This window comes from Spermophilus citellus, assembly GCF_964194105.1.
Source record: "Spermophilus citellus genome assembly, chromosome: 18".
Lineage (NCBI taxonomy): Eukaryota > Metazoa > Chordata > Mammalia > Rodentia > Sciuridae > Spermophilus > Spermophilus citellus.
The window spans coordinates 16,680,914-16,696,635 of NC_138200.1; the positions used below are offsets into that span (position 1 = coordinate 16,680,914).

At 38.0% G+C, this 15,722-nt stretch overlaps 1 protein-coding gene across 4 annotated transcripts in view; it reads left to right on the forward strand.

Annotated features, from left to right (window-relative positions):
* ZNF793 (zinc finger protein 793) overlaps positions 1-15,722 on the forward strand; it is a 28,921-nt gene that overhangs the window by 4,179 nt on the left and 9,020 nt on the right. For 2 of the 4 annotated variants that reach the window (XM_081273315.1, XM_081273316.1), the window contains exons 3-5: positions 2,521-2,656; positions 3,434-3,529; positions 7,396-8,877. In XM_081273315.1, the coding sequence (XP_081129441.1) occupies positions 2,521-2,656; positions 3,434-3,529; positions 7,396-8,381 (1,218 nt within the window). In that variant the 3' untranslated portion in view covers positions 8,382-8,877. Of the gene's footprint in view, positions 1-2,520; positions 2,657-3,433; positions 3,530-7,395; positions 8,878-15,722 lie in introns of those variants that run through there. The other 2 variants (XM_081273318.1, XM_081273317.1) reach the window with 2 other exon arrangements.

Consider the following 15,722-nt stretch of genomic DNA (forward strand, 5'->3'; position numbering starts at 1 on the left):
GGGGGATCTTGGAATTCCCCTGAGGCAGTGAAGAAAGCAGGATCAGGCAGAGGGAGTTCTAAACAGAGGACTGAGCTGATCTTACAACATGGTGGTAGCTGGGCATGGTAGTACACCTGTAGTACCAGTAGAGGTGGTACTACAACTGAGCAAGACCCTGTCTAAAAAATTAAAAAATAAAATAAAATAAAAAAGAAAGGTCTGGGGATGTAGTTCGGTAGTAGAGCACTTGTCTGACATGCTCAAGGTCCTGGGTTCAATCCCCAGTACTACCAAACAAACAAAAAGAAACTGTAGAGCTGGGATATATACCTGAACTGTGGTAGGAAGTTCCCACTGGCCAAAGATAAATCTCAGAAAGGTTTCGAGCCTGTAGCATCCAGTCTTTCAGGAGGATTTGGGTGAAATATCACAGCCCCCTTTCTACACGTAAACATGATAGAAAGACACTTAAACATACTGCTATACCCATAGTATTAATACTTAGAACAACTTTTTTTTTAACCAAGTATATAATGCTTCATAGAGAATACATGGGGTATGACTGACTTAGCTAGTCTCCCGTTTAATGGACATTCAGGTAGTTTTCAAGTTTGATATTATGAGCACCAATGCAAGGAACATTTCTTGTTTGGAATACAGATGTACAAAGTAAAGAATCCAAGAAGAGGTCAGTAACTGTGATCTTCCTTGGAGTTCAACAAAAAGGCAAAGACAAATTAGCCCTTGGTTTGCATTACTCCTGAGGAAAAAGCACATGTATATCTCTAGGGGAAAGCTAGCTTTTCAAGGCACTTCTTTATGAAGACATTTTCCTGAGAAGCTGAGGCAGAACAATACTGCTGCTTATAGAGTGGCCAGGGTGTATCTCCTTGGAAGGCTGTTAGAAATGCAGAATGGCAGGCCTCACCCCAGACTTCCTGGAGAGGGTTTTCTGTGGGTGATCCTGGGAATCTGTTTTTAAATGGCTCTGGGTGATCCTTGCACCCAAGGTATGAGAAGCAGTAATATGGTAGAGTTCTTACCAATAATAAATGCATAAATAAGTTTAATGTAGAGGTTCATTAGTGTTTCCCATGCAAAAACTCTGGAGTCCTTTGCTCCCCAATGATATGACAGTGTTGCTATTGTTGTCAGAGTCATAGGTAGTTCTAAATCCCTGTCATTTGTAATCCACATACATAATGTTAGATGTCCACCTAAAATGAGCAACAAGAGACCAACTCTCTTAAAACAAAGTTGACTCAGGAAGAGCAAAGTACACATTGCCTCATATGTTTATCATTTTTTGGTGGTTAAAGTGTTCAAAAACCTTCTTCTAGCTGTTTTGACTATACTGTACATTTTTATTAACATAGTTACTCTGCTAATGCAGTAGTACCCCAGAACATAATCTTCCTACCTACTTTTTTTTTTGTGATACTTGGGATTGAACCTAGGGGTGCTTAGCCATTGAACCACATTCCCAGTCCATTTTAGTTTTTTTAAATACTCTTTTTTAAATACCTTTATTTCATTTGTTTTATTTTTATGTGGTGCTGGGGATCAAACTCAGTGCCTCATGCATGCTAGGCAAGTGCTCTACCACTGAGCTACAACCCTAACCCACCCCCATTTTATTTTTTGAGACATGGTCTGGCTAAATTGCTGATGCTGGCTTCGAACTTGCGATTATCCTGCCTCAGCTTCCTGAGTCACTGGGATTATAGGGTTGTACATCTTCTATTTCTATTTCCCCTCCTCCTCCTCTTCTTCTAATTCTTCTTCCTCTCTCTCTTTTTTCTTTTCTTTTTTTTTTTTTTTTTTTTTGTGTGTGTTTGTATGGACTCATTAAACATCTTTTAGAACTCCACTTTATTTCAGCTATACCTGTTTGCATTATGATTCTAGTGGTTACTCTAGGAATATAATATGCACCTTAACTTTCCAGTCTGCTTAGAGTTATATCACACCATGTCACTCATCCATGGCCTCCCAGATGTGCTTTGTGCACACATTTATCCATCATCTCATCACTCAAAGGCCTTTGTGTACTTTGTGTACTTTGCCCGTATCTCTGAGTAACTTGCCACCTTTAAAATCACTGTTTTGCCTCCGTGCCTTTGTTCACACAGCTCCCTGAGCTTTGAAGCCTAATCAGACCCGGAAAAGTTCCTTCTCTGCATGCTATAGCATAGGTGTCCTGCCATTACAGCTGTCATGACACTTCCATGCTGATGATTCTACAGATTGTTCTCCCTATGCCAGATAGTAGCCCCATGAGGTCAGGAATCATCCATCACTGTGTTCCCACCAGCCAGCACTAGGCCACACATGTGGGTTGTTGACTCAAAGTATGAATGACAATGGGCGGGTGGCTTCCAACATGATTTTTATCTTTGCCACCAAATATAGCACAAAGGTAGGAATGTAAAGGACATCCTAGGTAGATGGCCTTGATAAGCTGTGACCTGTGAGAAGTATAAGTCAATACCATCCACCGCCACCAACAGTTTTCCACATAACTTACTGTCATTTCAGCTTCAGCAGAGACCTGTGTCATTCAAAGATGTGGTTGTGGGCTTTACCCAAGAGGAGTGGCGCCGGCTGAATCCTGCTCAGAGGGCCCTATATCGGGATGTAATGCTGGAGACCTACAGTAACCTGGTCTCAGTGGGTAAGAACAGCTTCATTATACAATTCAGAGTATACATGACTTGCTCAGTTACCAAGGCTGACCTCCTGCCTCAGCCTCCTGAGTTGCTGGGATTATAGGCATGTGCCACCAGACCTGGCAGGATACCATTTTGTAACTACAGTAGAAGTGCTTCTTGACCTTCTAGTAGTCAATACCAGAGGACAGTTCTGAAAATAACTTCAGTGGAACTATCCCTACAGAAAATACTCAAATACTAGCATTTTAAAAGCATATAGATTTAGTCAGCTTCTTAAACATTATATTTTAACTTTTCCACAGTATTTCTTTATCTACATAGTACAGTGGCATTGAAAGCCAGAATGTTGGATTTTTAAAAAATGTTAGCTGTACCCATCACACTGTAGCCTAAAGTCAGAGAGCAAGAAAAGATTGGAAATAAACCTTTTTTAAAAACTTTATGAGGTGTAGGTACTTTTAAGTACCATTATTTTGCATAAATGGAAACCGAGGCACAGAGAAGTGCACTGATTTGCCCAGAGTCACCCCTCAGGAACACAGTGGAGCCAGAATTTGATCCCAGCAGCTTGGCTACAGAATGCATTTCTAACCCTTGTGCTGTGTTGCCTCAGTGGGTTTGGCCTGAGTTTTGATCATCCTGGATTAATAATTCCATTGATTCTGGATGAGTATACAGTTCCCTCCCAAGAGCATTTGTTATGCAGCATTCAAAGCTGCTTGAGGGACTCTGAAGACCAAGGAGCTCAGCCCAAAGCCTGAGTTATCTTCCTGGAACAGGTTACGAAGGCACCAAACCAGATGTGATCCTCAGGCTGGAGCAGGAAGAAGCACCATGGATTTGTGAGGCAGTGTGCCCGGGCTGCCATTGTCAGGGTAAGTGTGATAACTCTAGCAGAAGGGGTACCATGGGAAGCCGGCACCTTTAAAGTTTTGTTTAGGGTATTGCCTGACATTTTTCTTATCACTTCAACCTTCTCGATGACACTTTGACCTCCATGTGTCCCCACATTATATCTGGGTGTGTTCCTCCTGCCTCTACTTTAAATCTCAGCTCTGCCCTTATGTGCTTGGTCCGTCTCCCTTCATCCAGAATCCTTGGTCTATCTCTTGAGGTCATGTACCCCTCATGTGTCATGAACATTCTGGCATTCTTACAAATAATTCTATGATTCTTGCATTCCTGCTCTCTGTTCTAACACTTTCTCAATGAAATGCCTTGGATCTGCCTGCTGTATCCACAGTCTATTACCCCTCATTTCCTTACTCCTTGAACTACTCCTATAGATGGAAGAGTATGGGATTGCAGAGGAGGAAGCAGGGAACTCCACATGGGATAAGCTGGGCCCTGTCCTTTTTTTTTTTTTTGGTACTGGTTATTGAACCCAGGGGCACTTAACCACTCAACCACATGTCTAATTCCTTTTTTGTTTGTTTTATTTTGAGACAGGGTCTTGCTAAGTCCTTAGGGCCTTGCTAAAGCTAAGGCAGGTCTCAAACTTTCAATCCTCCTGCTTCAGCCTCCTGAGTCACTGGGATTACAGGAGTACACTAACACACCCAGCAAACTGGGCCCATTTTAACCACTCACAATTAACCCTCAGAATTTTCTAAATGTAAAATATACCAACAATACCCATGGTACATTGAGGGTTGGTGACCCATTTTTTTCTTTTTTCTTTCTTTCTTTTTTTTTTTTTTTTTTTTTTTTTTAGTTGTAGATGGAAACAGTAACTTTGTTTATTTAGTTTTTTTATGTGGATTGAACCCAGTGCCTCACATGTGCTAGGCAAGCACTTTACTACTGAGCCATAATCCCAGCCCTGGTGACCCACTTTTTTTTTAATTGTTTATAGTTGTAGATGAACACAATGCCTTTATTTTATATGTTTATTTTTTACATGGTGCTGAGGATCGAACCCAGTGCCTTACGCATGCTAGGCAAGCACTCTGCTGCTGAGCTACAGACCCAGCCCCTTGGTGACCCACTTTTAGGGATGCCTCTGAAGTACTGCTTCTCCACAAGAGTAGGGGAGGTTAGCCCAGCACAGGGGTACACAGCCTGTATTCCCAGCAACTTGGGAGGCTGAGGCAAGAGGATAGCAAGATCGAGGCCAGCCTTAGCAACTTAGTGAGGCCCTAAAAATAAATAAATAAAAATGACTCGGGATGTAATGCAGCGGCAAAGCTGCTGGGTTCCATCCCCAGTACCAAAAAAAAAAAAAAGAAAAGAAAAGAAAAAAAAATCAAAAAACAAATAAGTATGGGTTTTGCAAGAGACAATCCCTGAATAGGCCCTGAATGGGACCTCTGTTCTGTTCCTAGATCTCTTTATGCCACTTATATTTTGCTGTCGTTAACTACACAATTGAATTAAATATTATATAAACTAAAAAATTAATAATTTTAATATTTCTCATCAAAACATTTTCTAACTACTCCCATCCGGGTTGCAGGGTTGCAGTAGCAGCACAGCCTTAGAATTATTGGGTGGCAGCCTGTGTTCTCCATGTGCTGTGGTCTGCTCTGAGCACTTCACATGGATTGACTGATTGAACCCTTACAACACCTGTGAACCCAGGTTACTTTATTACCCCATTTACAAATAAGGAACAATAAGAGAACATATAAGTAAGGGACAGAACAAGAATTGGAATCCAGGTCATCAGGTTCTAGAACCACTACTCCTGACCTCTACACTTGGTATCCTCTGGGGTGTATTTCTGCTTCATTGAACTGCCCATTCATCTTCCTGAAACCAAGATGACCTGGCTATCAACTCTTCTTCTCCCTCTTTTGAGAATTTTATAACTGCAAATCCCACAAAAAATATACCTTATCAGCTTTGCTTTCTAAGTGTTCTGTATTCTCTACATCCAGCCTTCTTCCAAGGGGCTGCCTTTCCTGGTTTTCATAAGTTCGTTCTCTTCCTAGTCATGTCACTTTAAAGAACTCATCCATTCTGAGACCACAGGATGCTCATAACTGGTTCCTTTGCCTTTTGTACCCTTGTGCCATCCAGCTCCCATTTTACCAGTCTGTAGATCATTTCCACAGGAGTGCCCACTTACCCTGTTCTTTGTATGTAAAAAACTAAGGTCATCATTATTTGTCCTTGCTGTTCCTCACGCCTTGCTTGCTTTCCTCCCTCCTCCTCCTCCTCCTCCTCCTCCTCCTCATTCTTCTCCTCCTCTTCCTCCTTTTGTGTATGTGTGTGTGTTTTAATATATATACTAGAGATTGAATCCAGGGGTACTTAACCAAAAATTTTTATAAAGATAGAGTCTTGCCAGATTGCCTAGACTGACCTCAAGCTTGAAATCCTGCCTCAGTCTTCCAAGGAGCTGGGATTATAGGCGTGCACCGCAGCACTCAGCTTCACCTTGTATTTCATCCCAGACCGTTGCCTGTGTGTGTCCATTTAGAGTCTCCCTCTTCTACCACTCTGATTGTTCTTCCCACATACACTGTTTTTTTTTCTTTCTATAGAAATGGCTTTCTCCCCACTTTTCACTGACATCTCCTAAAATCACGTCCAGTTTATCTCATGCCTGTGTGCCTTTAAGTCAGGGGTTCTTAATTGCTTTTGTGCCATGCACTTCTTAAGCAGTGCTGAATACCCATTTTTTACACATAAAAATAAAATTCATAAGATTAGGAAAGAAACAGATTACTAAAATACAGTATCCTTAGTGCACTTTGCTATTTATAGTTAGCTAGCCTGTCAGGATAAACTCTGATAACTTCTGTATCCATGTTTGTCAGACTCTGACATGCTAATCGTTTAGGCATTTTGCTAAAATAAATTCTAGGACTAGGGTTGTGGTAGAGTGCTCACCTTGCATATGTGAAGCCCTGGGTTTGATCCTCAGTACCACATAAAAATAAATAAAGGTATCATGTCCATCTACAACTAAAAAAAATTTTAAAAATAATAATAAATTCTGATTCGGCAGATTTGGGGTAAAGTCTGAGATAGGCATATCTAGCAAGCTCCCAAATAAGGCCAAAGGTGCCCCTTAAAGACCCTTGTGTTGAATGGCAAGGTTCTGTACAACATTTAACTGTATTTCTATAGCAGGGTTCAGAAAACCATGGCCTACAGATCAGCCATCTATTTTTGTGAATAAAGTTTTATTGAAACACAGACAGAGTCATATGTTTACATATTGTTTATATTTTTCTGCTACAATGGGAGAATTGACTAATTGTGACAAAGACCCTATGGTCCACAAAGCCTAAAATGTTCACTGTCTGGCTCTTAAAGAACAAGATTGCCACCAATATATTTATAACACAGCTACTCAGGAGGCTGAGGCAGGAGAATTACAAGGTCAAGGCCAGCCTGGGCAACTTATGGAGACATTGTCTCAACAAAGTAAAAGACAAAAAGGGATGAGGATATAGCTCAGTGGTAGAGTGTAACAGGTTTAATCCCCAGTACAGCAGAAAACAAACAAGCAAAACAAAACAAAAGCCCTCATTGCCAACCCCTGCTGTGCATCATCCCACCTTCTTTGGAATTATTTCTCTGCATGTGCTCCCCTCTATTTGTGCTAGTGTTCCCAATCTTCACCACTCCTAGAACTCTTCTCCCTTGTATTGTGTTCTTCAGTTATCATACATTCTCTCTCTTCAAGTACTGTGAATCCTTTAAATTTTGAGGGCATTTCTAAAGTTTTATTCCAGATCATAATAAGTACAGACATTTATAAGGGATGATTCACTTGTACTTTCTACAGAAGACTTCTGGTCAGTTAATATCCAGAGGAATAGACGGCAAGATGTGCTTTTGGGGCAAGGTGCATTCATCAGCAAGAAAACACTGCCCACAGGAAAACCCCATGAATGTAATAATAAGTTTGAGAAAATACCACTTTTGAGCACTGATCTTTTTTCTTCAATTCAAAACCCTAATAACTGGGATTCTTGTGGAAAGAGTTTGAACCATAATTTAGACTTGATTTGTTGTAAGAAAAACTATGCAAAAAAGCAAGATGGATGTTATGGATATGAGAAATTGGTACAGTGTACAGACCATGATAGAAGATCTAATGGAGAAAAGCCCTGGGGTTGCCGTCTGTGTGAGAAAGCTCTCAGCTGTAATCCAGCAGTTATGTATAAACCAGCAACAACCAATTCTCTTATGTACAGACCAAAGAGGGTTCCACCTACAGAGAAACCCCATGTCTGCAGTGAGTGTGGGAAAGCCTTCTGCTACAAGTCTGAATTCATTAGGCATCAGAGAAGTCACACGGGGGAGAAGCCTTATGGATGCACTGACTGTGGGAAAGCCTTTTCACATAAGTCAACACTTATTAAGCATCAGAGAATTCACACTGGGGTAAGACCCTTTGAATGCTTTTTTTGTGGTAAAGCCTTTACCCAGAAGTCACATCGCACAGAACATCAGAGAACACATACAGGAGAGAGACCCTTTGTGTGCAGTGAATGTGGCAAGTCATTTGGTGAGAAATCATATCTCAATGTACATCGAAAAATGCACACAGGGGAAAGACCCTATCGTTGCAGAGAATGTGGAAAATGTTTCAGCCAGAAGTCATGCCTCAATAAACACTGGAGGACTCACACAGGAGAAAAACCCTATGGTTGTAATGAATGTGGCAAAGCTTTCTATCAGAAGCCAAACCTCAGTAGACATCAGAAAATTCATGCTAGGAAGAATGCCTATAGGAATGAAAATTTAATAATTATGGGAAAGCCTTGAGCAAGACACAGAGCTTCATTGGGTTTGGAGGAATTCAACTGTAGGAGAAATTTACCAATTTAATGAATTTGGACAAAAAGAGTTTTATTACAAGGGAAACCATGCTCCAATTTGATAATGAACATATAGAAAAGGTTAGAGAAAATACTTTATGATATATACACATGGTTACTCTGGCAGAGAAAAGTTTAAAGATTTATTAGATAGAATGCAAGCAGAACACAAATGTATGCAAAGAGACTTAGAAGTATATATGGTATATTCCTCAGCGAGCTGCATAATAACTGTTTGTATTTTAGCATTGTAAATGTGAATTTAATATAAATCATGACTGTCAAACCCTATGTCACAGTCTATTAGAGTGCCATTTACCAAACTTTTCCACTTTAAATATCACCAGTATCTTTTATTGTGTTAACAATTTAAAAAATAATAACACTACAGCCCAGCTATTTTGAGAACTCTTAATATATTACACCAGCTGCATTTTCTCTGCCTCGTTGCTATTTTGAGAACTCTTAATATATTACACCAGCTGCATTTTCTCTGCCTCGTTTGTAATAAATATAAATGGCAAAGCAGTTGTTATTGACCCCTTTTCTGAATAATAAAGCAATGTTTTTAATGTATTTTGATGCCAATTACAAACTCTACTGAAAGTGTGATTGTTTATGTTGAAAATGAAAGCTAAGGAATAGTTTACCTTCCTGACATTGTATAAACAAAACACTTGTAAAGTTCATTATTCAGTACAATATTTGACCAAAACAAGTGTTGCCCTGTTATAATGGACACTTTATTTTCTTGGTACTAATTAAAAATATCTTTCAGCAACTTAGAAGGATTACTTTTTTTTTTTTTTTTTTTTTTTGAGACAGGGTCTTGCTAAATTGCTGAGTTTGACCTCCTGCTTAAGCCTCCAGAGTTGCTTGGATTGCAGGCATGTGCCACCACACACCTAGCATAAGAGACACCTTTTGTACAGGTCTTAGAATTCAGAAATATTTTACACAGAAATCAATTAAGTGGAATTTCTTTTTTATTGCAAATTGATGCAGCATCCACTTTTCTTCCCCCATACCTTTCCTTGTGATTGTCCTGGACATTGTACTCCAAGTTTTCCATCATTCCAGTGTTTTAAAAACATCTGCTTCTTTGAGTTGCCATGTTGTCCTTATAAGAAAAGAAATGGACTTGAAATCCATACTTTGCCTCCCTGTGTGATTGCCTGATCTGAATGAAAAGAGATATAACCACAGATATAGACATGATTAAAAGAGTAATAAAAAGATTCTTGTATAACTCTAAATAAAAATGTTTTTAAAATAAAGGAAATGGATCCTCTCTAGCAAACTATATGTTATATAAATTGCAATATGAAATAGAAACTTGTAGCTAGGCATGGGTACACCCCTGTAATCCCAGCAATTGGGAGGTGAAGCAAGAGGATCGAGAGTTCAAAGCCAGCCTCAGCAACTTAATGAGGCCCTGTCTCTAAATAAATAAAATGGGCTAGGGATTTGGGTCAGTGATTAAGCACCCCTGGTTCAATCCCTGGTGCCAAAAAAAGAAAGAAAGAAAGAAAGAAAAAAGGAATAGAAAACTTGATATAACAAGTACCATTGAAGAATTTGGTAATGTGATTAAGGACTTATAATCGAAGACTGCTTCAGGCCCAAATAACTTCATGATTAATTCTGTCCACTCTTCTAAAGAAAGCATTACCAGTGTTTTTACAATAATTCGATCCATAGATGATTGTATAATCCAGTTTATTTTATGAAGTCGATATAATTGGTAAAGAGAAAACTCCTTATTGGTTTTACTCATGAATATAGAAATAATAAAATTACAGCAAATAGAATTCAGCTATAATATACCTAAAGAATGATATAATATGATGACCTTGTAAGAGTTATCCCAAGAATGTAGAGCCAGTTCAGTACTGGGAAATATATCAATAAGGTTAATAAAGAGAAGACTCTTAACTATCAATAGATGATAAAAGGCATTTAAGGGGCTGAGTTGTAGCTCAGTGGTAGAGCGCTTGCCTTGCATGTGAGGTTTGATCCTCAGTACCATATAAACATAAATAAACAAAATAGAGGTATTATGTCCATCTACAACTAAAAAAAAGGCATTTAAACTTATATCCTATAAATTAAATTGTAATCAAGAGTAACCACTTAAAAGGATTTCTTTAACAGAGTCTCATAGTATATGTTAAGCTGAAGTCATATTTTTAAAATCAGTAGTTTAATGTTGTCTTGGAGATTCCAGTGATGGCAATAGAAAAGAAAAATATTTAATATAAACAATAGAAAAGGTAAAGCTATCCCTGATTGCTGATTATATGGTTGGATACCAATAATTAAAGAGATTTTATTTGTTTTAATTTAAGGTAATTTTCTAAGAATGTAGGATGACAGAAATTAAGAGCTGTTCTGTCTACTAACAATATAACACCTATTAACTATATGTTCTTTTAGAATTGCCTTAAATGATTTTTTACTTATGTGTGAAATGATCTTAAATTTAATATGAAAAATAAAAGCCTGAGAATCTAGAGAACAACCATATGAAAAAAGAATATGGCACCCCAGTTACCAGAAGCCAACATGAAATCATGCTAATGAAATTACTATACTATTGGCAAGGGAACAGATAAATAAAATATATCCATAGAACAGAATAGAAAATTTAGTAGACCTTGGTGTATATGAGTTTTCATGTATAGAAAATATATATTCTCAAATCACAGCAGGGGAAACTAGTTTTTTAAAAAGAATTATGGCATGATTGGCTTTTAATTTGGAAAAATAAAAAGTTGGATCAATAGCACAAATAATATCCAAAAGCAAATTCCAGGTGGGTTTAGATTTAATATTTTTAAAAAATTCTTAAAATAAGTCAGAGACCACACTATCTAGCAGTTCAGAAAGATTAATTTTACCAACATAGGACACTTAAAAGACATTAAAAAAGGGCTGGGGTGGTGGCTCAGTGGTAGAGTGCTTATGTGAGGTGCTGGGTTCAATTCTCCAGCACTGCATTTAATTAAATAAATAGTAAAGATGTGGCCTACAAAATCAATAGGTAATTAATTGGGGGAAATATTTTCAGAGGTAATTAGGGAGAAAGGATTTTTCAAATTGACATGGCCAAGAATATTAAATACACTTGTGAGAATAGTAGCTAATGAACTATCAAAAAATGCTTGCTTTGGGACTTGGGTTGTGGCTCAGCAGTAGAGTCCTTGCCTAGCACATGCAAGGCACTGGGTTCGATCCTCAGCACTACATAAAAATAAATAAATTAAAATAAAAACAACTAAAAGATTTTTAAAAATGTTTAGCTTCAATCATTTTTAGGAAATATAGGTTAAAGTTGGAATGAGATAATACTATTCAAGATTGCTTTTGGCTTTCAGAACAAAGATTGTTCTTAATATAGTTGTTTTTGAAACTTAAATTTCAAAAAGCAATTCAAATTGCTTTTTTGAAAAACAATATGGTAATATCTTCTAAAACTTAAAATACTTTTGTCAATTTGGAGAATCTCCTTAGAAGTAAAAGTCCCATCCAGGTGCAGTGGTGTCTGTAATCCCAGTGACTTGGGAGGCCGAGGCAGGAGGCTCTCAAGTTCAAGGTGACCTTGTCTCAAAATAAAAACATTAAAAGGGCCAGGAGTGGCTAGTGGTTAAGCACTCCTAGGTTCATTCCCCAGTACAAACAAACAAATACACACACGTACACACACACACACATGCTCCAATACACAAAGAATAGTGAACATTTATTTTAAAATTGTTCCTCATGACAAAAAAAAATCACTAGGGTCAATATAAATGCCTATTGGTGGAGAAATTGGGTGAAGGAATATCCATCCCATAGAATGTTTATGCAAGCAATAAAGTGGACAAATTAAAACTATGCTAGTGGACTTGAATGGAATTACACAATGTTCAGTTAAAAAAAAAGCTGGATAGATACAGAGTATATAAAATATGACCCTTTTGTAAATGAATAAAAAAATGTCTCTAGTTGTTTTTAAAGGATAAACATGTATCCATGTATGTTTATGTACCATTTTATATGCATGGAAAAAATTATGGAAGACTGCATTGGTTGTGGGGTGGGTAATGCACGCAGCTTATGGCGAATCAGAAGGAGAAGGAGGAGGGGGAAAAGGGACACAAAAGGAAAACCATGTAAATGACCGAACCAAGTATATCTCAAATGTGTGAATAAGTAAAAAAAATTGGGTATAGGAATAGGGAAAGGGAGCTAGAACTCTCATATGTAGAGATGTTTATGGTATATTGTTAAGTGAACTGGACAAACTGCATAGTGTATGAGATTCTATTTTTATAGTAAAAATCTGAGTGGGGATGTAGCTCAGTGGTAGAGTGTTTGCCTAGCATGTGCAAGACCCTGGGTTTGATCCCCAGCACTGTCAAAAATCAATAAAAAATAATCTCCCCTATATGTATATATGCATGTATATGTTTACATGAACAAGGAATTGTGAAAGGATAGACAACCAAGTTGTTAGCATTGGTTACCTTGGTGGAGAAGGGGAATATAAGTACTTATTTCATTGTATATCTTTGTTTTATATTACTTGTTAACATATATTGCATTTGTAATTTGAAAAACAAAATAAAGAGGAAAGACATTTCTAAATACATGAAGCATTGAAAATGTTTCTATTTTCTGACAAGATGGCACATTGGCATGATCTATTCCTTTTCCTCATACTCAATCCTGGGGACATCATGAGGATAAAAGGAAAGGTGCAGATCTGAAGAGCAAAAGAAAGGCTTTGAGAAACCCCCAAGTAATGTCTTTTTTTTTAAATTTATTTTTAGGAATGGGGTTGTAGTGCAGTGGTAGAGCACTTGCCTAGCATGTGTGAGACACTGGGTTCGATTCTCAGCACTGCATATAAATAAATGCCCATTGATGACTAAAAAAATTAAAATATTATTTTAAAATAATTTGACTTTTATAAAAACATTACAAAATAATTCTTATAATCTGGGCACAGTGGCACATGCCTATGATCCCAATAACTCAGGAGGCTAAGACAGGAGGATTGCAAGTTTAAAGCCAGCCTCAGCAACTTAGTGAGGCCATCTCAAAATAAAAAATAAAAAGGTCAGAGGATGTGGATCAGTGGTTAATTGCCCCTGGGTTCAATGCTTGGCACCAAATAAAACAAAACAATTCTTAGTTTTTACCCAGTTTTTTCTATATTAACATATAGCCACAGTTTAATTTCTGAAAAAGGAAATTAACATTAATATAATAATCATAATTAACCTTTAGTCCTTACTTGAATTCAAATGTTGTCTAGATTGACATCCAGTCCAGGGTACCACATTACTTGCTACTTCTCTTTATTCTTCTCCAACATGTAACTGTTCCTCAGTATTGTCTTGTCTCATAACTTAGATATTTTTTGAAGAATACTGGCCAATTATTTTGTGGCATCTTTCTCAATGTGAGTTTATTATATTAAGGTTATACATTATATACCACATTAATACTCGTCTTTTTGTTGCTATGACCAAAATACTTAATAAGAACAACTTAAGAATATGAGTTTATTTTGGCTTACCATTTCTCGGTTACAATCAATGGTCAGTTGACTCCATTGCTCTGAGCCAGAGGTGAGGCAGAACATCATGGCAGAAAGGAATGGCAGAGGAAGGCTGCTCAGCTCATGGTAGCCAGGAAGGAGAGAGATGGAGGCATCAGGGATAAAATATAAACCCCAAAAGGCATTTCCTTCAGCCATGCCCCACCTGCCAAAAACCAACCTGTGCGGAAGTCCTTTCAGATTATTAATTCATCAATAGTTTAATCCACCAATTAGGCTACAGCTGTCATAATATAATCATTTCACCTCTGATCATTGCCACAGTGTCTCCTTAGCTTTTTGTAGGATACCTCATATTCAAATCATAATACCACAGAAGTGATACATCCTCAGTGCATCACATCCCACCTCTTCCCCAGCTTTATTAAGGTATAATTGACAAATTATATACAGTGAACAGTGTTTTGAAATGTGTATACATTGTGACATAATTAATCATGTTTATTAATATATCCATCACCTCATCTTGTGTGGTGAGCACAATCAAGATCTAATCTATTAGGGGCTGGGGATGTGGCTCAAGCGGTAGCGCGCTCGCCTGGCATGCGTGTGGCCTGGGTTCGATCCTCAGCACCACATACCAACAAAGATGTTGTGTCTGCCGAGAACTAGAAATAAATATTGAAAATTCTCTCTCTCTCTCTCTCTCTCTCTCCTCTCTCACTCTCTTTAAAAAAAAAGATCTAATCTATTAGCAGTTTCTAAGTATACATTAACTCTAGTCACCACACTGTCTGACAGATCTCCAGAACTTATTCATCCTAACTGATACTTGTCCCCTTTAACCAACATCTCTTTCCCCACCCTCCAGCCTCTGAATCACCATTATACTCTACTTCTGTGAGTAATTTCCGTTTTCAGACTACCAGTCAGCTGAGATCAGTGGGGGTCATCTTAGACCCTACTACCTTCTCAGGGAAACATGTATCTGCTGGGCTTCATGACTGTACATTCAGACACACTTGGTGCAAATTTTCCACTAAGTAGAATTAATATATTCATTTATACATAAATACATACTGAGTGCTTTTTATGATTGAGGCACTCTTTTAGGATCTGGAGAGTAGAAAACAGAAGTGAAACATTAATTATCAAGACCAAAAAAATAAGCTGGGCATGGTGGCGCAGGTCTAATTCCAGAGGCTCAGGAGGCTGAGGCAGGAGATCATGAGTTCAAAGCCAGCCTCAGCAATAGTGAGGTACTAAGCAATTCAGTGAGACCGTGTCTTTAAATAAAATACAAAAAAAAAAAAAAAGGAAGAAGGAAAAAGAACTGGGGATGTGATTCAGTGATTGAGTTCAATCTCTAGTACCAAAAAAAAAAAAAAGGCAAAAAATAAATAAGACAAGGGAATATTAAATAATAGGGGAATGAGATTTTATATACAGTAACCAGGAAAGTCTTCAAATGTGACGTTTGCATATAGACCTGATGGAAGTGAGGGATCTAATAATGCAACTGTTTGGGGAAAAATTGTTCCAGGCTGAGGGAATAGCAAATGCAAATACCCTAAGACAGGGAATGTGCCTGGAATGTTGGAGACCACATCAAGGGAGATGTATTCCTACTGAATCAAGAAATTATCCCAGGGCTGGGGTTGTGGTTCAGTGGTAGCGCTTGCCTAGCATGTGTGAGGCACAATCTTCAGCACCACATAAAAATAAATGAATAAAATA